The sequence below is a fragment of the Mastigoproctus giganteus genome, chromosome 3 (genome assembly GCF_048544385.1).
Source record: "Mastigoproctus giganteus isolate SK-2022 chromosome 3, ASM4854438v1, whole genome shotgun sequence".
In the NCBI taxonomy this organism is placed as follows: domain Eukaryota; kingdom Metazoa; phylum Arthropoda; class Arachnida; order Uropygi; family Thelyphonidae; genus Mastigoproctus; species Mastigoproctus giganteus.
In genome coordinates, this window is record NC_143577.1 from 88,391,741 (window position 1) to 88,415,323 (window position 23,583).

Here is a 23,583-nt window from a genome sequence, read left to right on the forward strand (position 1 = left end):
AATTGAATGTAATTTTTTTTTTTTTTACAATTAAACTCTGAGGGAGGTTGGAAAAGAGTTCTGCACATTTATGAAAACATTCTTCAACTTGGACATATCATCAGATCTTTCGATAAATAGTACACGTAATGGAACAACTACATATGGTGTATTTAGTCGTGAACTAAAATCTCTTAAATGTAAAAATTATATATCCTACTTTAATCATCACAGACCAATCCTTTCAGTAACCGATATATAATTATTATTAATAAAATAAAAACACTGTTATATTGTTAACCATGAATTTTATTAATATCTGAAAATTAAAACGTTTTTAACGCCTGCCGATGGCTCTTAAATGTAAAACACGTTAAATATGCTAGTTGTAGGACACATTATGTATCTGGTACAGAATTTTTATATAAGTTTTTATAATGCGATTTACCTAAACTGAAAATATTCTAAGATCCATTATTTTACAAGTTGTATTCCCTGATATAGAATAATTCGTTATTTGAGCTTCTCAGTTTCTCATATATAAAATTTAAACATAATTTACAAAAAAAAAAAAGTATTTATCCGTTATTACATGTTTTAATATGTTATATTTTTAATGTGCTTCCTCTGCTTTATCAAAAATTTCGAGACCCACAAATTTTTCTGCAGTCTATAGGTTAGTCGCCACCCACCGGTGGGCCATAGAAACGCAGGTCTAATTTGCTGATGAAAAATGCGAACGTGCAACCTTGTATCTGCTCGACTATCACAGCTACGCTGCGCAAAAGTCCATAGAAATTCGTACTAAGTTGATGACAATATAGATGGGCAGTGATGAAAATCACTGTGCTAATCGGAAGAATTCAGGCTATCAGGCCTCTTTTATGTCTCTTTTTATCTGAATAGCGTGTATTCTGCAGAAAAATTTCCTGTTTTGTCATTGGTCCTAAACCCAGTAAATGAGATAAATAAACTACAAATTGTGCGAATATGAACTAGACGAACTGTAGTTTGGAAGTTAACTGAAATCACTTTTAATAAAATTAGTTTCCTTCATGCTGAACGCTACTAATGTATGATAAGCAATAGTGCTACAGAAGGCTGAGCAAATGAAATGCAGCATGAGTAAACCGTTCTTTCAATGGCTGAGAGGTTAAGAAATATCACTCAACCCTTGTTTAGATGAACTTAAGTACAGGCATATCCCATATTTTCTATTTGTTAAAAATATAGCCTTTTCTTTGTGTCGCTTTTGGAATGCGAGTATATTTTTCTAGATCTATGACTTATGGCACTAAAAGATTTGAGTTTATCAGTATAGAGTGAATAAATGAAACTGAGGGTAGCACAACCCACTCAACCGTTGCACAATCGAGCAATAAATAATGCAAATTTTTAAGAATAAAAATAGAGAGATAATAACGGTCGTTAGTTATTGGCTGAGATCTCTGAAAGATTCAACTTCAGCGTTTCATATGAAAACTGGTTCTTTCTTTGTCGTGTATCGTGTTATGCTATTTGGGTTCTTATTATTTTTGAATTTGATCTAAACAGTTAGTATTACAACCGAATTAAAATATTTTTCTTTTCTCTCACTGTATGGACACAGTAAGAAATAAACCTAGGTGGTATAGCAGCTTATACTCTATAAAAATAACATTCTGATGGATACAGTAACCTATTCTGATTGCTTTGTATTATTGAAACAACATCCTTTATAGCTTCTTAATATAAACATACCCAACAGGGCAGGCTCCAAGATTGAAGAAATAAAAAAACCGGGATTGGGATTAGTTCATCAGCATGATTATTGCACATGTGGTGAAAAATTCTTCAATAAGAATACTGGTGAACTAATCCCGCAATTTTTTTTTTTTTGTTTTTTGTTTTACGTAATGTTAGGGATATAGCGCTCTAACAACACTGGCTCGCGGCATTATAAACAGGATAAAAAGTAGTTATTATTGCTTTTTAAAATAACAAAATTTATTTTAAAATCTGCAAAAATTAATTAATAAAATGTTATAGGCAATAATTAAAATAATATTTATCTGAGATCAAATGACCACCTGGAACGAGAAGTCGCATAAATATGGGTATTCAACTTCTTAGAAGAGAGCTTAAGTTCTGTATACCAAGATTCACTCAGTGGCACCCACAACCAGCAGCTACCATATCGTCATATTGCTTCAGTATCACATTTTCATGCTCATCATAATACAGCAAATTGACTGAATATAGTTTATTGGGAACACAGCAGGGCATTCCTACACCGGGTGTTAAACTTAATTCGTGGACGATACTCTGAACAGTTGCGTGGTTAGTTGGCCACTGATTTTGCCCGAGGGGGAAAGAACATTCTCCTTTACAATAGTAAGCATGATAACCTTTTGGAGATATGATCCAAGTTGACCACCCAATTTTTTCAAAATCCACATACAAAACGTGTCGTGTGCATCCCATTTGTTCTGTTCCTGATTCTTCTGAGTCTTCCTCTTCTTGTTCCTCACTTGACAGAGTGCTCTCTTCTTGTTCCTCACTTGACAGAGTGCCCTCTTCTCCTTCTTCGACAGAACGCTTTTTTCTAGAAATTTCATTACTGATGTTAGCATTTGAAGAAGCAACGTCATTCATGGCTAAGTCATTATTTTCATTCAATTTAATCGAAAATGTTCGAGAATCTGATAGAGAATGTTGGTTTCGTAAATGTTCTCTGAGTCCATAATTTCTACTATCTGAAAAGGATAAATTACAATTAGTGAATATTCATTTGATAAGTTTATCAATATCTAAAATATATGTACTGTAGAAACATAAATTATACATATAATATACATATAATATAATATAATATAATTTGTATTATAGATAACGAATAGAAAAATGAAAGAGAAACCGCTTAATATTTGATATTCTTATGAAAAGGATCACTTTACCTACAGAATTATTTAATATCAGAAGATGGAATCACTTCTAGAAACTATGTGGTTATACAGTTTGTAGAAGTGGTTACTTCTTCTAAGCCTTAGAAACTTCAGATTATGTAATCAGTTGTTGTTGTAAGGTTTAGGCGCATGAAGTGCCATATTGTGTCGTATATAGTATGTCTGTAATTTGTGATGTGTTCTCTGGTCGATTTGCTGTTTACTAGAGGAAAAGCCATGCAGTCCTTGCCTGAGACCAATAACTCAGCCACGTTGTGAAAATGGAGCATAAAAATTTCGTCAATAACAGGATTCCTGAGTTGGAGTCCCTTTATTGACGGGATTCCAACTCAAGTCTTTTCCACCCAGTGTGGGGAAGACGGTGATTATACCAACTGTCCTACCCACGAGGGCATGTAAGTCAGGTTTTAAGTATAGATGTTATTGTCATGCGCAACTAGCCTTATAAATTTGGCATCTGTGTAAAACAAAGCTGTACTGATGGCGAATTACAGAAGTTTATTGAAAAAGAAATTCAACAAAGTATTCCTTTTGTTTGGCTTTAATCACATCATATAAATAACACTGAGTTGTCTTTGCATTAGCAAAATCCCTTGGGTAGAAATGGGCTAGTCTGTGATGCTGATGAAGGCTCAAAGTCGAAACGATAAATATAATATCGTACAGTTGGCAACAGTTTTGTCTTCGAAGAAGAAAAGGTCAGCGTTGAGATCTTTCCGACTTCAAACGGAATGACTGTGGGGACAACACGTGCAAGCGTTGAAGTGCCAGTATTTTGACAACAGCCAACATGATTAAGTGATCGCGTTCAGTGAATCATGAGTCTACTGTTACTAGCTCAACAACAGTCGAACAACCCGCCAAATGTCGCGCGTGGGTCGACCTCCGTGGTGAGGGTCGAGAGTCGTAACACAGGAGCGACGCAGCACAGTGGGCCAGCTAACCGCCCAGTACAACGTAGGAACGGCAAGACCAATATCTACATGGACTATGTGCCTGATATTAGCACGCATAGGCTATGACAGTCGACAGCCGTCAGACACCCTTGCTCACTGCGAGCCACAAGAAAGTGTGCCTTGCATGGGTACGCACCAACACTGGACGTGGAAATCTGATGAACTTGGTTTGATGAACCCCTTTCTACCTCTGTTATGCTGATAGGCGTATCCTCATTTGGAGAAAGCAACACGAAATCTCCGCCCTTCCGTGGCCACTCGAACTTACCAATCTCAACCCAATTGAACATATTTGGGACCTAATAGAAAAATCTATTCGACTTTTCTATTAGGTCCCAAATAATAGAAAAACGAATAATAGAAAAGCCAGATGAATAGTCGTAGCATTCAATGCTACGACTATTCATCTGGCAATGTGCGGACATTAAGGTACGGACAACTTGTGCAACGCATGGGTAGCACTACGACGGGGTACCTTACAACACACCTTGTGGAGTTGATACCAAAACGTATACGGGCTGTATTAAGGGCAAAAGATGGCTCCACGAGGTATTAGTTAGGTGTTGTTAATGCAAAGCCACGTCTATCAATTAGTATGTCTAACATCAACTAAGAAGTCTGTCATTAATATCATGAGATCAATGAAACCACATTTATTATTATTAAAATACTGTTCGACTACATGGTTGCTCTGGTTCTCACAAAAATGGAACATGAAGATAGGTGTACACGTCTGGTGTTCTGGAATTTAAAACTTATCTAAGGAGGAGAAATAATGTAACGGATACAGGCAGGACAGATACTCAAACAATTTTAGTTCATACTTTCTTAATATTATTTATAATAAATAAATAACTTTTTATTTGTAAATTTATCATAAAAAAACACACAAAATCTACAAATTCGACAGCCCAGCAATTAATTCCAGGAGATTAATAATAAACTTATATATTTATACATTTACATGGATTTTTTAAATTTAATTAATTACAATAACCAGTACAATTAGTTATACACACTAAGATAGTTATTAAGCACAATTAGTTATCTCGTATAATAAGTTATTCATATATTTACATGTCATTCTCTTTTCACAACATAATTTTAAATTTTAATACTTTAAGGTTGTCCAACAAGCGATAGTCAATATACATTATTGTTCATAATGATCACAGTCTGATGGAAGCACAGTTGTACTGTAGGCGCAATATGGCTTAAGTAGCCCTTGCGCCAGAAATAACAATAACAACCAGAACAAAAACAGTTATACTGTTATCAGCTTAGAAGGCATCGTACGCCAATTTACCACTCCTAGAAAGCAGCAGGTGACAGCATCTTTAGATCAGCAAGTACTTTTTTTTTCTTCTACTGGGAATGGGCAACAGCAATATTCAATACTCCTATTATCTTGCCGTTGAGACTAACAATTCATAAAATCCATAAAAGAAGTAGCTGCCTTTATTTTAGGTGTTTTTTAATCTTCTATCTTCTGGAGACTCTTTTTCTGGAATGAATCAAAAATCAGCAACCACTTCCTAATCTTATTATCGATCATAACAGGCTGAGTTCATTCCTTTGTTTGAGATATGTTTATGTTTTTAATTTATTATGGAACGTCGACACACCGTATATAACGAACCTTAGGATATCAAAAGAAAATAACCATTTCTTTAGCGAAAATTATCCTGGATGTAAACAGAGGAATTCTCATTCGCCTTTTCTGTCTTTTCCCGTTATTGTGTATTAGTTATTATACCTCTTGTAGCACAAATCACATTGCTTTTTTTCAAAATAACGATTCACCGCTCTACAGCGAAACACTCATAACGTTAATGAAGTATTCACCGGTCTACTTATACAATTATGTTTTTTTATTCAAGAAATAAAAAGCTGTCACAAAAAACAACTCTCGGTAACAAATATTTCCTTTAAAAACCGGTGAGCATATTAATTAAAATTCAACCTATGATTCGTAATTTTACAATTTTTGATGAGGAAAATATTCATTTCCTTCAGCAATGAAAAAAAGTTATATTAAAATAAAATCACAATTTGCCCAAATGTCTATTAGTCTTCAATGACCTTTGAATAGCGATAGAGTATTTGCTTGCTCTCTTTCATCTATAAATGGATGCAACGACCTTAGTTGGAACTGATAAGAAATTCAAACCCGCCCAAGTAGCATCTCGGTCATGAATAAAAGATCACTTTATTTCTTTTTTCTCCGGAGCTCCCACGATAAGTTGGATGTTGGCAGACAGCTCACGTACAGTTTGCTTCTCTTCACATATATCTGTCTCTAATAATCTTCTGCCGCTAAAGCGGTTGTCCACAGTTCGAGAAGTAAGACTGCTTGAATAAATATCCGGCGGGTAAGTTCCGTCTCATTTGAACAGGTGCACCTAAACCAACATCTGATTGCCCTGCGGTACAGAAGGGCATGTTCGCGGACACATTATTAAAGACCGAAAGAAGCCGTTCCACCTGTGTTCAGATGGTAAAAGGCGATAAGTGCACTTCAGATAGTTTGGTAACAGGTGTTAAACCTTGAAGCAAGAAATGATACTAAGAAAGTAATGACAAATGTCTTTCTTTGACGGCTCATGCAACCGGCTGGTTTACGCTGTTTACTTTGAATGACACATCTGCAGTTGAAATATTTCAACGATTAGAGTGAAATTAATGAATCAAGAGATTTCATTTCCGCACCAAGAATACTGCCATTCGATCGAAAAAAAAAAGGTGCGCATTTAAATATTAATTTCCATACTAGAAAAATATCCTTATTCGCAGTTGTTTTTTAGATGAAAAGTTGAACTCTGTTGAACGAACATTTGTAAAACCTCTAACATTTATTATTATAAACGACTAATAAAACATTTATTTATTAATGCATTATCAGAATGCTGACCTCGTAACAATACCATATACTGGTTCCTTTTTGTGGCGCATTTGGAGATGTTCGAGTTTGAATCCTGTTGGAGACTGAAGGAATTCTTAAAGGCTTTTCGATAGAGGATGTGGTTAGTCGATTTGTGGAGGGGATAATGTGGCCCTCCCCACTAGTTAGTTTGGATATTTTATCCCACACAACCACTCAAGAATTTCAAATATTAATATTTGAAATTCTTGAGCTGGCATTTTTTACTTCATAGTAATGATAAAGTGTTCTCATTATCAGAAAGTGTATTTTGGAAATATGAACTTTGAACTAAGGAAAGTATTTTACTTAGGACCTAAGTAAGCAGTAAGTGAGTAGTAAGGTTTTAGGAGCGTCAGACTGGCCTTAATCTTATGCTCCTATTGTCTGTAATATACATGATGCTCCGTGTAATATACATGGAGCATAAATATACACGATGCTCCATGTATATTGTCTGTAAATTGCGTGTTCTGAGGTCGGTTTTTTGTTTTCTGGACGAAAATCCCGAGTTTTCGGGAGAAAAACCAGTCTGAGACCGATTAATTCAGCCGCGTTGTAAGAAAGGCTCATAAAAATTCCTCATGTCATCTACGGGACTTAAATTCAGGTCTTTTCCACGCAGTGTTGGGAGGACGGCGATCCTTCCAACTGTACTATCCATGGGGGTTATTAGGATGTGAAGTGAAATAAGGGTTGGTTAAAGTTAACAATGAAAAATAGCATCTCATTTAATTCATTAATATCATAACAAAGATTCTACGCCGATTATGAACTATAGAGATCAAATTTTATTGTCTCTACCACCGAATTTCGCGTTAAGTTTTTGAGTTATACCTTAAAGGCTAAAAGAAGCCATTCCGCCTATTATCAGGTAGTTCTAGTGATAACCATATCGCATAGTTTGGTAACAGGTGTTTGGTTTCTTTAACGACTCATTCTTATGTTGTTTATTAGCATCCGTCCTCAATAATGTATTGTAGCCAACATTTTCTGTTATTATTATAGAAGAAGAAGAATAACAGAAATCCTTGTGCGTTAGTCATGGCTGACTAGGACTGCCAATTTTTCAAAAAGGATAATCTGTGAAAGGAGATGGATTGACAGAAACAAGGCCAAAATCAAAATATTCTGGAGACTACACACCTGAATATGTAACACCGCTTGCCACTTGAAAGCGTGTAGGTTAATATATCTATTCGCTAGAAGAATTCTAAAGGCATATCTAACGCCCTTGTGGGTAGTATAGTGAGTAGTATAGTTATAATCACAGTCTGCCCAAATCGGATGGAAAAGGGTTGAGTTCGAACCCCGTCAATGGCGTGAGGAATTTATATAGATTATTTCACAACCTGGCTGAGCTAGTTGGTCTCAGGTTTGTGTATGCTTATTTCGGAAACTCATGCTTTTCGTCCAGAAAACAGCAAATAAACCGAAGGATACATGTAATTGCAGACGCAATATACTGACTGCTCATTATCTTAGTTACTTTATCTTACTTTAATTTAACAAATGCCTACCCTAGCGTGACTAAGCCGGCGGATACGTTCTTCCAAACAGAAGGTAAGTAGACTAAAGTGTTAACAACTTTATTTTTTCTATTTCCATGTATTTATTTTCTATTTCCATTTCCAAATTTTAATGCAGTGGTAGAATAATATTTGTCTCTGGAATTATATTACCCTCTAAGTTTTTAAGCCTCCGTAGCCGAGTGGTCAGGAGCGGGAGTGCAGTAGCACACGCTCTTTGAGTAGACCGGGGTTCAAGCCCCTGAATACGGTCGATCTGCCAACCCGCACTGGACCAGCGTGGCAGATTATGGTCCATTTCCCTCAGCATGAATTGTTGAGGAGGCTTCCATCCTGCAGTGGGTTGATAATGGCTGCACTTTACTTTTTTTTTACTAAGTTTTTAACAAATAATTTGTCTGCTCTACAAACCTAGCAGTGAAAAACTTTTCAAGTAGATTCCGTTTTAATCCAAAATCTGTTTCATTAGTTTACACCACTGTGCTTCTGGCAATCGACCCTACAAATTATGCCACTTTTATACCTAGCATATATGGTAGGTATAAAAGAGGAGTTACTTAGCTTAGAGCAAAAGTTCTTGCATGGAATCTGAATGCATCGAAAGTTACAGGTTTTATTGAATTCTGACGATTTTGTGCGGCGATGCTTGGATGAACACTAGTGTCCTGGTGTGTGTGTGTGTGTGTTCACGTACAGATCATCGGTGGTACTAATGGGGAACTGATCTCATTTTGAGTTATACCTGATTTTGTGAAATTTAAATTCTATGTTCATGGCTGTTTGCTACAGTAACCTCCAACAAGCACGGAGCTTCAGTTTAAGAAAACCCTGATAGAGCTTCTTTGTTGATAGTTGCTTGTGGACTAGCATATAATTGAAGTATTTTTGGTTTTGTACTGAACTGTTAGTTGCAAATGGAAACCATTATATCAAGGAACGTCACTCAGGAATATTTTCTATTTCAAAGGCAAACTGCATATAGGGGAAGGTGGCACATGTGCTCATGTGCAGTAATAATTCAGACACAGCATACGTTTTTAAGGGAAAGTCTTATTTGACAAATTTTATTGGATACTATGATGTGGTTACAAAGGAACTGGATGCAAAAAGTAATATTGATATCATATACTTGGATTTCAGTAAAACTTTTGACACTGTTGCGCATGGAAGATTACTGTACAAATTGGAGCAGAATCGTATTAAGGGTAAGTTGCTAAAATGGATAAAAGGGTGTTTGAGTAGGAGAGACAGAGAGTGGTAATTAATGGACGCTGCTCTTCGTGGACTAATGTTATTATTGGTGTCACCCAGGGTTCGGTGTTGGGCCCGCTGTTGTTTTGTATATTTATCAATGATATTGATAAAGGTATATCAGGCTTAATGCCGAAGTCTGCAGATCACACAAAGGTTGGCAGAGTTGTTAATGACAGTAATGGCAGTGTGCTACTGCAAGAGGATCTAGGAAAATTGGGCAGATGGGCTGAGAAGTGACAACTGAAGTTTAACATTGACAAATCCAAAGTACTGTATATGGGAAGAAGTAACCCCAGAGAAATGTACCAACAGTGTGATACTACGCTTAGGGTGGTAGAAAATGAAAAAGACCTGGGAATAATTATGCAGTCAGATATGAAATTTTCTGAGCAGTGCAGACAGGCTGACAGAGCAGGTCATGGGTATTGTCAATGATATACAGGAATTTTGCTAGTAGGGAAAAGAAGGTGATCCCTTTGTATAAGGCAATGGTCAGGCCACCTCTTGAGTACTGCATACAGGTCTGGAGGCCTCATTTTAGGAAGGATGTAGAGTTGCTTGAGCGTGTGCAGAGAAGAGAAACAAGATTGGCGAGGGGAACGAAGGGGTCCTCTTACCAAGAAAGGCTTAAGTTCTGCAAACTGCAGCGGCTGGAGACTAGACAACTGCGAGGTGATCTGATTGCGGTGTATAAGGCCTTGAATAGGTTGGGCACGCTGAATTCTGATGGGATTCTTCCGCTTGCTCAGATTACGAACGTGAGAGGGGCATAAATTCAAATTGAGGAAAGACAGTTTGTATAACAAATGTGCGGAAATTTGCTTTTAGCCAGCGGGTGGTTGATTGCTGGAACAAAACTTCTATCTGTCGTTGTGGAAGTTGATAGTTTAAATAAACTCAAGGAGGAATTAGACAAACGTTTAGAGGAATTGGATGTGTGAATTTTTTTTTTTTTTTTTTTTTTTGAGCTGATGCTACATAAGTTTTCTTTCTGCATTACATGCATCGATTACTACTGCTGATAATATTACTTCGCTGGTGTTATGGTGGATAATGAGAAATGCAATATCTGCGGACCGCATAAGATCTTCCGGGTTTCCATCAGTATGTAGGAAAAAAACACTTGCAATTTATAAATATGATGTGAGTAACACAGAGGAGATAACATTCTGAATATTGAACAGGGAATTAAAATATTATGTAAAATTGTAAATGAATATATCAGGTCACTGAAATGTCTTTAAATGCAACGGTAAGATATTTTCGAAAACTATCAAACATTGAAATTAAAAATAAAATTTCCGGCAGTCATAATTATTTAAATTATTGAAATAGTGAACGTACCTATAACTGAATAATATGGTGTACGCCTGCTTCTTCCGTCATCAGAAAATAATACTAAAATTGGATGCTTATTCATATGGTGTTGATGGCGTTTAGCAAACCTTAAAACGCCTTCCTGCACAGGAGATCCCAATACAGTTCTGATGGTAATCAGTAACCCTGAAACAATATTATTAACATTAGAATCAATTTATTTCTTAAACCAGTTCGCTACAGCACTGCAAAATGGCATATATATGATACTGTGTATGCATAAGTATATGAAACTGAGATCTGGAGGAGGGTCAACAAAGAAGCGAAAGTTAAAATTGCATCTTTCTTGAGAAGTCGATGCTTGTGCATCGACTTCTCAAGCACTCAGAAAATATTTCGAACCATTCCTAGGAAAGTCTACTTTCCCATTTATCATGATCTTACCGCAATTCCAAAAGCAAATAGTGGGAATACGATCAGTGTCCTCGGTAATATAGTAGTTAGTATCCTCGCCTGTCACGCGGGATACTGGGGTTCGATTCCCCGTCGGGGAGTGAAACTTTTCCTTTAGGCCGCCGTAGCCGAGTGGTCAGTGCCAGTTTGCATAAGTACACGTGCTTTGAGTGACCGGGGTTCAAGTCTGTGACTGCTAAATACGGTGCTGCTTCTCGTATCTTGTGAATTCCTCTGACCGTGTGGTCGTTTCGGAGCATAAACAGAAAATGTATTTTATTTATCCTTTGTTACAATTTCACCTCCCTTCTACCTGAAAACTAGTTGTCCCAATTATAAACACCGTGATATGACTGCGTACTCAGAATTATTATTAATGAAAACATAATTTAATTTTAAAATCTATACCGCAGCAACGTGACAGAAATACTTTTTTAAAATAATCACTTATAATTTAAAACTTAGGCAGATATATTTCTTTAACTAGAGAACTCAATGTTACACTCTCAAACATGCTCCTCTCCAAGCATCGTGTGTTGATCTCATGTTAGATTAAATAGATGCAATCCTTATTTGTACTTTCTTTTCCATTTCGACTGTTTCATTCCAATTCTTTAGAATTCACCTAAGAATCATAGCATAAATGTATACTTGAGACACGGTTCTATAATTCAGGGAGAGGATACATAGAAGGTACTACTCAAAAGTTTCCCGATTCCCTTTGATTCCGAAATACGGATTATAGTATGTAATTTTGCCACCAGATGGTGTGTACCTTTGTGAGTAGTTTGACATCAACCTTGCGCATCTGATTTTTATCAATACAATAAAATACCATTACAACGAAAACTTCACATATTTTAACGAAAATATTTTCAGGTCTCGATGATTTTCCTTATCAATAATGCTTCATAAATCTCGTTTGAGCGAAATAGTTCAGGTGAAAAATTCAGTACGACTTATTTTCAAAGTGCCCCTACTGTATGCTTAAATTATATTTGTTTGCAAATGTGAAAATTATATAAATGACACTATATATATGACTCTCTCATCGAAAATACAAGTATGGAAGGATTTGATTGCAGAAAAGAAAAGTTTTAAAAGATGCGTCAACAGAAATTTCAGACACAATTTTGCGCTATTTATTAGGTTTTTCTATAGTTTTGATTTTGAATGATTTCCGGTATGTTGAATTCCAAACGGTACCGTCTACCGGCAGCTGCTTCCCCTTCCCCCCAAAAAATCCCAATTAATCGAGAAAAATGGTTCACTGATTTATCAGGAAAAAAAAAGCCCTAGCAGTAGTAATGTACATAAAATTAAATATTAAGAGCAAAAATTGATCTGCAAAGTGATGGAATGCTATTTTTACTGTACTGTATTTCTGGAAGTGTGGTTTTTAAAATTTTTATGATGCAGTATTTCTTATAGAGTAAAATTCTGTTGCAACAAATTTCTTGGGGTACATGAATCATTTCATCCTTCCAAAATTTCGTTCTAATGAATATCATAAGCTCGATTCCTGATTGAGAATTGTTGATTGATTAATGATTTACCATTGTAGATTCAAAACTCGAGGAAAGTATCGTAAACAAACATTTATTCAAGAACACTGAAGATTTTTTCGTGATTTATTCAAGATCACAATAAAATATTTATTCAAGAACACAATAAAGATAATATATTACCGTGATTCTTATTTTGGTCCTTTAGCCAATCAATGACAGCGCTCTTCACGTAGAACACCTCCCAGCCCGACGAGTGAAAGCTTATTCTTCTAACATCTAAGAGACGGTTCCCCTCTTCTTTATGGTTAGAATCTGACGACATAATTTGATAAACTCGCACCTGGAAATATAGCAGAGAATTACACTGAAATCAGTGAACTTTTAAATAACGAGTATGTATTTGTACAGTATAAAATTTTCGTAATCATATGTTTAATTTTCGTTCAGCCCTAATGATTTCCTGAAAACACGCATTTGCACAAGTGACCCTGGAAAGTACTACTTCAGTAGCAAAGGAGGGACAGATTAGTTAAGGAGAGAGTGGGGGTGAAAAAGAATATGAAAGGGCTTAGGTAAATCTACTAGGTTTTAAAATATTAATAAAAATAATATATTTCCTGCCTTTAAAAGATTTTATATGTGGGATATAGATAGAACGCAATTTTTTCGGTACGGGGGGAGTACCATATGATGTTGCCCATATTTGTTACTTATTATTACCGTACATTTCGGTAAAAATTCAGGTGTATTTGGTTCCACTCCTGAACCACGCAGTGCGTATAAATTACAGATAAAACACTCATCATGGATTTCACATTATAGATTTCCATACATCAGTCCGTATAATTACAGACAATATACATAGCCCTTAACATACCCCTTAATTTTGAAAAAAAGACAGCTACTCAGCGAAACGCCTCGATTGAATGGCTAGGGTTGGAACTGACGGATCACATCAGCTTTGTCAGTGGCAAGAATTTTAAGCGTAACTTACTCCTGACCCCTTAAAAAAAGTCTTTTCAGGAGTGGTCAGGTACTAACTTTAGAATAAGAACAAGAGGGATATTCTGGAACAACTCCATATATTACTATAGTCGCAGTAATTGCCTTTATGAATCCAAAAAGACAAGAAATATTGACTTCCTAGATTTTCAATGCAAGGAAAGTTTAGGACGGAATACACTCCCGATATAACTTATCCGATACAAAGCATTTCAACATCAATTTTTCCAAAATCAGAAATGAAAGCGATTTTGATTAAAAAAGGAAACATCCCAGGCGAAATGATTTCATCAGCTGTTTTACCGGTGATCAACTGTATGCAATGTGTATTGTAAACGTTATTTGCGGACGTATCGAAGGAATGTAAAATTTGTGTTGGTAATAAAGTTTTCTGACAGTTATTTCGTTGTAATTTTTTGATTTGTCTTAATAGCACGTCCAATATCTCGAAGAGTTGAAACAGCGAATATTGCACTATTTTAACCCCTCCCAACGAATACCTTGAGAGATAAAAGGCCTCAAACCCCGGAAGTTATTTATATAATCACCCTGTATTTTATGGTGACAGCACTGATCGTTACGCAACGTACTGGAATTTCCTGCTGCTATCTGTGAAAGGACACCGGAACGAGATTTAACATTTAGTCTTCGTATAGCTATAAGGCAGATGGTAAATTGTGTGCTATCATCTGTTTGTATTGATTTGGCTGAAAAGGAAGATGACCGGTACGTCACACACTGTACCAGGTGCGGACATTAAATAACGATACCGTTGTAATAAGACATTATTTCGCATCTTTCAAGTTATCCGCCCTCGTGGGTGGGTAGGATCGCCGTTCTCCTTACACCGGGTGGAAAAGACCTGAGTTCGGATGACGGGAGGAATTTTTATGGGTCTTTTTCAAAACGTGGTTGAATTATTCGGTCTCAGGCGAGGATAGCATGGTTTTCTTCCAGAAACTCGGGTTTTTTCTCCAGAAAACAAAAAATCGACCTCAGAACATATGCAATTTACAGACAATACACACGAAGCAACATGGCCTTAGTCGCCGATGCTACTAAGGCATCCTAAAACCCAACAACAAGTCATCTCCTTCAAAATAATTGCCTCGGACTTGCACACCTGTTCCATACGTTTCTTCCAAGCACAGAAACATTTCTGGAAGTCATCTTCTATAAGCCCTTTCAACACTTTGGTAATTTTTTTTTTTTCCTAAATATCTTCAATGGACCGAAAATGGACACTGATCCCTTAAGTACACTTTTTAGTTTAGGGAAGAGAAAAAAGTCACAAGGTGCTAGCGAGCAGGGTTCATGGTCACACACAGAGGTTTGCTTTTTTTTTACCAGAAACTGGCGAACAGAGAGCACGTTGTGTGCTGGAGCATTGTCCTTCTGGAACATCCAACCATCCGTTCACAATTCAGGTCTCTTCCTGCGAATTTTTTCAAGCAGCCTTGTCAGAACTTCAGTGTAGTATATTTTATTGGCAATTTGTGGCACGTATTCATCCATAATAATTCCTTTAATATGGAAGAAAACAAGTATTATGGTTTTCGTTTTTGAGTTTGTCATTCTTGCTTTTTTTTTGGTCTGGGAGATTGTTTGGTCTTCCATTGCATTGACTGTTTTTTAGTTTCCGGGTCGTACTGGAACAGTTGATTTTCATTGCAAGTAATTACAGTACTCAGAAAGTCTGGATCTTCTTCAGTTTTTTTTCAAAACATTTTCACAGACTTGGAGTCTTATCATTCTTTGATTTTCATTCAAAATTTTTGGCACTATCTTGGCGCACACACACTTTTCTCATGCAAATTTTCAGTTAAAATGTTGTCTGTTTTTTTGTCCATATTGAATTTTTATGCAAGCATTATAACGCTTAAATGACGATCACTTCTAATCAATGTTCTTACATGGTTCACATTTTCATCAGTTTGCATAGATATCGGAAGGCCTAATTGTTCATTGTCTTCCACATTCTCTCTTTCTTCTAAAATTTTTTATGCCATTCAAACACGTGAGCTCTTGACATAGTATATTCCCATTAACTTGACGTAACAATCCTAACTTTCAGTTAGTGTTTTCTTTAGTTTTGTTAAAAATTTGAGGTTGATTCATTATCTGATTTTTCCGACAAACTGCAAAAACACAAAGTAATGAAAACCTGTCTCACTGTAAAGCGAATGAGTTGGAAAGTGACTTGGCACACAATTCGGGAAAGGTTCAAATTTTTGTTGAACGGTTCAAAGGTTCAAACCAGGTGGCGCATGGTGAGGTGAGGTGAGGGCAAAATCTCGTTATTTAATAGCCACACACCTTGTATTTGTAGCATTCTTAAAATTTAAGCAAAGTCCAGTGTATTCAGGCTGCAAAATTGACATAAATGCAATAATTACCTCTCTTATTAGCTAGCAAATTGAAGGAAGTTACGAATTTTAATTTTCAGAATAACAGCTCGTACACAGTACATTTTACTGCGCCCAATAAACAAGATAGTAAAGTGCAGCTTATTTTCAGCTATCCTTAATAGGTAAAGAAATTCAGGAAGAATATTTTACTTTAATATTGCGCTACATGCTAGAGCAAGGGATTGGGCTCGGATTTATGCATAGGCAAACTAGGTGGTGATTACTGCTCCAAATAACTTTCGTACTTTCAGTAAGCTTGTCTAGAAAGGCCTAGAGAGGCAGCATTTCAGCGCATATTGGGGATGAAAAGTATCTCCAATATGCTTATCTCCGCATCCCGTGAATGTGCGTATGAGATTTTTGCCTAATAAGTTCATGCGTATATTCACGGTGAAAAATTTTAGATCTCTGAAACCTGATAATACGTAATCATCCTAAAAAGAAACAGTTCTCAAGGAAAGTCAGTTTTTTTAATAGGAAGCTAATTATTTCCTACAAGTTTCATAACGAGGGTTTATCAGTGATTATCCTTTATAATTTCAAGGAGGTCTACTCGCTTTTATTAAACAGTCGAAGCTACTGCAGGTGTGGTGTTATGTACACGAATTACATAAAATCTGGTCACACTTATGATTATTCGGAAAGGTAAATCGATCGGTCCACATTATATAGTGATAATTAAGAAATATGTCTCACCTCAAGCAATTGGGAATGCATATCTGGAAGTCGTTCTACATGCCAAGGACGTGGTTTCAACTTATATAAATGGAACTCTGCTTCTAAAATTTCTTCATTCTTTGGAACGCTTGAAGTTAGATTGAAGAAAAAGTGATAATGGTGCGAAATGTCTAAACAGAAACGAGGTATTTTATTAATTATTGTCTAATGGTATAAACTGTTGTATATTATTAATTATGTACACCGGTTATTAAATAACTGAATTATGGCTATGAATAACTGGCAGTATATTTGGCAGTTATTCATCTAACTTTAATAAAATGTTATTTGTCTAATCTTTATGTATATTATTGTACTCCTATAAAGAAATTTTTATTTACCCGCAATATGTAAATATACGTTAAAAAAGATTCCTATTTTCAGAGAAACAAAACACATTAAGGAAACTCGTTTAGTGCTCCCAATGTATCCCATAATCAAAAAGATGGAAGAACACCCCTGTACATTTTCAATATTGACACATATATATATATATATATACACTGTGCTGCCACTTTATTAGGTACACCTACCTAGTAGCGTGTTGAGCCTCCTTTAGCCTTCAAAACAGCCTGAATTCGTCTAGGCATGGATTGAACAAGATGCTGAAAACGTTGTGCAGGAATGGAGTACCATGCAGACATGAGTGTGTCATGCAGTTCCTTGAGATTCGACGGAGGTGTAGGCCTGCAGCGAACAGCCTTTTCCAGCTCATCCCAAAGATGTTCAATAGGATTGAGATCCGAGGACTGAGCGGCTCACTGCAGCAAAGAAAAGTCATTGTCATGTTCCTGGAACCATTCCATAGTGATTCGGGCTTTGTGCACCTGCGCGTTATCCTGTTAGAAGTAACCATCTGATTGAGGATAAAATGTCGACATGAACAGATGCACTTGGTCAGCAACGATGTTTAGGTACGATGTGGCATTCAGAAGTGAATCTATGGGTATCAATGGATCCAAAACGTGTGACAAGAAAACATTCCCCACACCATAACACTGACACCCACCATAACACTGACCCCCACCACCTTGCACAGTAGTTGTCAGACATGATGACTACTGTGCAAGGATTCATGTTATTTTCGCCAAATTCTGAGCCTTCCATCAACATGATGCACCAGGAACTTTGACTTGTCAGACCAAGCAACTGTTTTCCAATCCTCGATAGTTCAGTGCTGGTGTTGCTGTGCCCACAGGAGACATGCTTCTTGTTCTTCATTGATAACAAAGGTACGCGATGTGGCCGTCGGCTGTTGTAGCCCATTCGCGACAAAGTGCGACTAGTGGTGCGTTGCGATATTCTGCGCACCAAGGTTGTATTTTGACATGATGTGCGACACTGTGGCCCGTCTGCTTGCTTGCACAATTCTAGCCATCCTCCTTTGACCTCTCTCATCAACAAGCGATTTTCTTCCACAGGAGTCCAGTTGAGAGGATGTTTTCTGTTCGTTGCACCATTCTCGATACACCCTTGAAACTGTGGTGCGTGAAAAGTTCAGAACTGCCGTTTCAGAGATGCTTTGTCCAGCACGTGTTGCACCTACTACCATGCCACGTTCGAAATCCGTTCGATCACTTCTTTCCCCCACTCTTGCTACGGTTTGTAAGTTTAACTGATACTAGAAAGGTTGTTCTGCTGCATTTATATCCACAACTGTGGTCATGTGACTTGCAGCGTTGTGGGAGAAACCATTTGTGTGCACAGCAGGGGTGTACCTAATAAAGTGGCAGCACAGTGTATATATAAATACATACAGTATTAGACAAATAAAACTTTGCTGATATCTCTTACCTAGAAAGTTAATTCTCTGACTTTTCTTAATAATAAAAAAAGGTTGCTTATTAAAATAAACTTGAAATATTACATTAATGGGGGTTTACAATAAATGTACTTTTTAATGGACAACATGAAAGTTATAAAATACAGTAATTTTAACATTATTGGAAGTTTAGAATCACTCTTAATAGACAACGCTTTATGTCACAAAGCAATGATTGCGACTGCGTAGTTTTTCGGTCGCTTGCTGTTTTCTGGAAGAAAAACCACGCTATTACTTTATTTGGATAAAAAAAGCGTTATTTTTTGTTGTTATTAATCGGTACAAGGGCTACCAAGGCCGAGATGTGCCTATTAAGTTTAACCGTGAAGCAAACCAGTTCACTCAGTAAGCTATATGAAATCAAAATTTATGACGTAACTGCACCTGTTTTAAATAATTGAAAAAGTCAGGTTGGCATAAATTTCTATTATTATGATTTAGTGCCAAATCTTCTGTAAGTTCGATAAAGATTGTTGAGTTCCTACCAGAGTATTGCGACGTTAACTGCAGTCAATCAACAAGGAAGTATTTAACTATTAACTGTACAGTGTACGTATTGGAGAGAATTCTTTACTCTTAACAGATACATATGAGTCAAATACAAATTTTTTGTATGTATGGCCCATGTGCCATTGCTAAAACTTCCTCTTCCTGCTGATTTTGCTCTGAAACTAGGTTGCCATCGTTGTGGTTTCTGTTTTATCTGAAAAAGTTTCGCTGAAACTTTATTTGAAAGCGAAACTTTTCGCTACACAAACGGCATCACGTGTAGCGAAATGGCATCACATTTCGCTACGCGTTTGTGTAGGGAAATGTGATGCCATTTATCTTTACTAGTACTTCGTATTAATATTTTATAATCGGTAAGGTATGGGGAGCTGAACACTGTTTACGGCAGTTGGATTTTTGACAGCTTTGTCTACCTGGGATACCAAAAAGCGCTGGAATCTAACAGAACATGACTGTCTAGTTTTGTGTTCTAAGATGACATAAATAAGCTTGAACATGTTTCGATATATTATGTATGGAGGATGAACTATATTTCAAGGCAGCTACTCTTTACTCTTACGGGCCATTTGGTGATATCTTTGTGGAACAAGGATGTCACCAAATCAATGTTTTCAATGGGTTTCGCGTAAATGATGAATTTCAGATGACCCAGCAGGTAAAGTCGAGTGGATTCGGGTTCGGGAAACAACCAGGCTACACAACGGGATCTCCACGGCCTATCCATATGTCAGGAGGGAAATTCTCGTTCAAATCGGGTCTAGCTACTGGATTAAAATGTGGCAAAGCATCGGATTGCATTAGAGATCTGAATTAATATATATCGCGTAAATCATTCCTTAAAATCAGAATAAGATTCTACAGCTAATCTTCCAGATAAAACAAAGGATCGATTAGGCAGTCGACAATAATTCGTGCCCAAACATTAGCGTTAAATTGTTTCTTATGCTATGGCCGGATGATGGAATGCAGTTTCTCTTTGGCCTAGTCTTGAGGGTTGTGAAGCTACTATAGTCAGAAAACAACTCCAAGCATAGAAAAGAGACTCGTACCCTGTTGCAGGAAAATCCAAGTATAAAAAAACTTCTCGTGATGGGAAACCAATTTCAGTAAGTCATTGTAACCTTAAATGTGATATGGACACTGTTGTTGCTGCTGCTTTTTAAGTTGCTGTTGTTGTCAATCAGATGCTGTCATCTGGTTTCCCTCCACACAATTCCGGAACAGCTCCTCCAACCTAACAGTTGTAGTGCTGATTAGTCTACCGCCATTAGACACTCCCTTGTTGAGAGATCCTATGTCTCCAAGATACAGGATCTTTCAACAAGTGAGTTTTTACAAACGCCTTGTTCTGGCTGTGTTACACTTCGCAAGTCCACGCATGAGACGCATATTTGTCATTTCTCAATTTGAATAATTCTCCACTCTCACGTCAAATGAAAGCACACTATCACTTAACAGCAGAAACTTATAAGATTTTTAAGCAAAATACTCTCTCGAAATAAATTCCAACTATACCCATACCGAAACAGTAATTAACTTTTTTATTAAGTGTAACAAGCGTTTTTTTACTGGATAATTTCTGGAATAGAGCAAAAAATAAAAAAATAAATAAAAAAACCGGAATTGTGGAACATAGTAATTTTGCATATGTTTATATCAACTTTTTTTAACTGTTTTACAGATCCTGAATCGATCCAAGGTGTGGATCACGATTTTAATATACAGGTTACGAAATACTCTGTATATTAAGATCTGTGAGATAGCCAAGTTATATTAACATGTTCTAAAGCTAGTTCAATAGCCTATAGTTTAGCGGAATAAATACTGCATTCTACAGAAAGAGATACAGCGATATAAAATGTATGAGATACTGTTGCTAGTTCAACAACAGTATCTGTTTTCAAGCCATCAGAATAAATTTGATAACAGTGGAATGTTCTGCGTGTAATTGGTGGATGAAACAGGTAGTTATTAAATTCCCTCCCCTCCCCAAAAATTCAAAAGTAGTCGTCAGAGGAGATAACTCTAGTACCAGGGTGGATCTGGTTGATCTATTTCTTGGTGAATGTTGTCGCAGTGAATGTTCTAACTTTTCATCAGCTCTTGTAGTCGGATTCCAGTTGTATTTTCGTTTAGTTTACTCTCATAAAACTGCATCAACTGTGAAACAGAGAAGTGTTTCAGAATGGGACGCGAAGAATGGGATACTCTTAATTTAAGCTGCGTAATTAAGCAGTAATAATTTTCTCCTGGGGTACAGTGGAGGTTCGGTTGCCTCTGTATAAATGCTTTTGACTGGAGATGTTCCAAAAAATGTTCAACAATTCCAGTGAACTTGAAACATCAGATTTGTTGGATGCATCTGTGGACTTCCGAGGAGTTGAGGGCTTGAGTTTCTCAGACTTGGATTTATTCTTTTTTTGGAGAAGCAGAGACTTTGTCCTTTATATCCGTGTCTTCCTACGCAAAGAGGTCTAAGACGTGTTTTACGTTGCTTTTTTCTCCTCTGTCTCCATTTTTTCATGTGTTGCCAGGTGCGAACCAGGTTTTTGAATGTTTCGTGTATTCGTTTTGTCAGAGGTAGAGAAGAAAAAGGTATTGATATGGGAGTGTCAACTGATTGAGTATTTTGTACTTGCTTTTGATAACTCAATGATGGGCAATAGGAGCAAAAGACTCTTTTGGTGAGATAGTTATTTCGGTTTGGGCTCCAACATGTGTGTGTATGTTAAGCACCATTGCAACTACCAGATATCATATCAGATATGTCTATAAATAGCGAGTATTCTCCGTCGATTTGTCTGTTTTCTGGACGAAAAACCCGAGTTTCCGAGAGAAACCCATACAACTGTACCTTAAGACCGACTAACTTAATCACGTTGCGAAAAAAGCCCATAAAAGTTCCTCGTATCATTGGCGGGAATCGAATCTAATACTGTGTTACATGTAAAGGTTTTGATTCCGGTGGAGTCCCCTACAGCCTTCTGAGTGTATGCAGGCTTATTGATATTTATTGGCATTGCCATTTTTCTGGACTCCTGATATAGAATATTCAGGTCTGTGTCGTTGTATTTCCTTTTTTTGATTTCACTGCTGGAATGACCTAGAGTATTTAGGGTACTCACTTTGACAATTGATAAATGTGGGTTTTGTATCTGAACATCCCATGCTTATCGTGGTCCTTCGCATCATATCGAGCACACAAAAATGATTACAAGGATACCATATACAAATATCCATATTTTTTAAAAATTTCACAATATGTTTGGGACGTAGAGCCTCTCTGTGAATTGTAGATACTCAGTGTTATCGAGTTATGAAACGTTGGAGATTTAAAGATGAGTTTTCTGGTCGGTACTAAAGTCTCTTCCCTACATATGAATATCCTTTTTACTATTAACGCTTCCTGAGACTTTAGTTCAGAGCAGAAACATCAAGGAGGTCCCATTCTGAGAAAACACATCTTGATCAATTTAATGTTTCGTGTGGTGTCACAATGATTAATATTTCTGAGATGGAAGATGTTCGGAAGAGCTGCTCAGAGTACCTATTTCTAGCTTCAATTAAGAGTTGTCCAGGATGAAGTCTCTTAAGTGATTTCGAAACTTGCTAGTCCCTTCTAAATCCGTCAGTTTAAAAAAAAAAAAAACGTACCACTTTCTCAATAGATGTCTCAGTTTTTGAGTGCAAGAACTCTGATACTAATCAGTTCTGGGTCTCTTCGGTGCAAAGCACTCTCTGAATTAATATTTACATTTTTTGATGGGGATCTTGTTGTGGTCCTAGAAGAATAATTTATATTATCCGGATTCATGGGATTTTATTTATGATTTGGTGAACATAAAACCATAAAGAAAATCTTATGAATCATGATATCATGGTGGGTGGAGGAGCCTAATCAGACTCCCGCCCACCGCGGATCCAAAAGGGGACGCCCAAACAATAATTGCTCTCGGGATTGGAATCAACTACTCAAGGACTATACTGGCACCTCAACCAGCATGAATCTATCCTTCGGACGAAGAGGGTAGGAGCTCGGCATCATCACGGTTGGCCCTTGCAGGCAAGGCTACTAGCCGACTGAGCCATTCCAGGATCTTCCGTCTTGCTAAAGCTACCTTCCTCCCAAACTACTAGAATCTCTCATTCCAAATTTCCACGTGTCGCAGAGAACGGCAAACACGCTAGATTCCTAAGACGTTAGCCTGGAATCTAGACAGGAATCTACCATGGCAATTGCAGTATTTTATATTAAAACAACGT

At 36.9% G+C, this 23,583-nt stretch overlaps 1 protein-coding gene across 1 annotated transcript in view; it reads right to left on the bottom strand.

The window, feature by feature from the left end:
* Positions 1 to 2,053: 2,053 nt before the first annotated feature.
* LOC150088140 (bone morphogenetic protein 2-like) overlaps positions 2,054 to 23,583 on the bottom strand; it is a 30,231-nt gene continuing 8,701 nt past the window's right edge. The window contains exons 2-5 of the mRNA XM_090370587.1: positions 16,968 to 17,119; positions 13,042 to 13,201; positions 10,928 to 11,086; positions 2,054 to 2,714 (exon numbers count right to left, since the gene is read on the bottom strand). Coding sequence (XP_090226713.1) covers positions 2,125 to 2,714; positions 10,928 to 11,086; positions 13,042 to 13,201; positions 16,968 to 17,119 — 1,061 coding nt within the window. The 3' untranslated portion in view covers positions 2,054 to 2,124. The remainder of the gene's footprint in view (positions 2,715 to 10,927; positions 11,087 to 13,041; positions 13,202 to 16,967; positions 17,120 to 23,583) is intronic.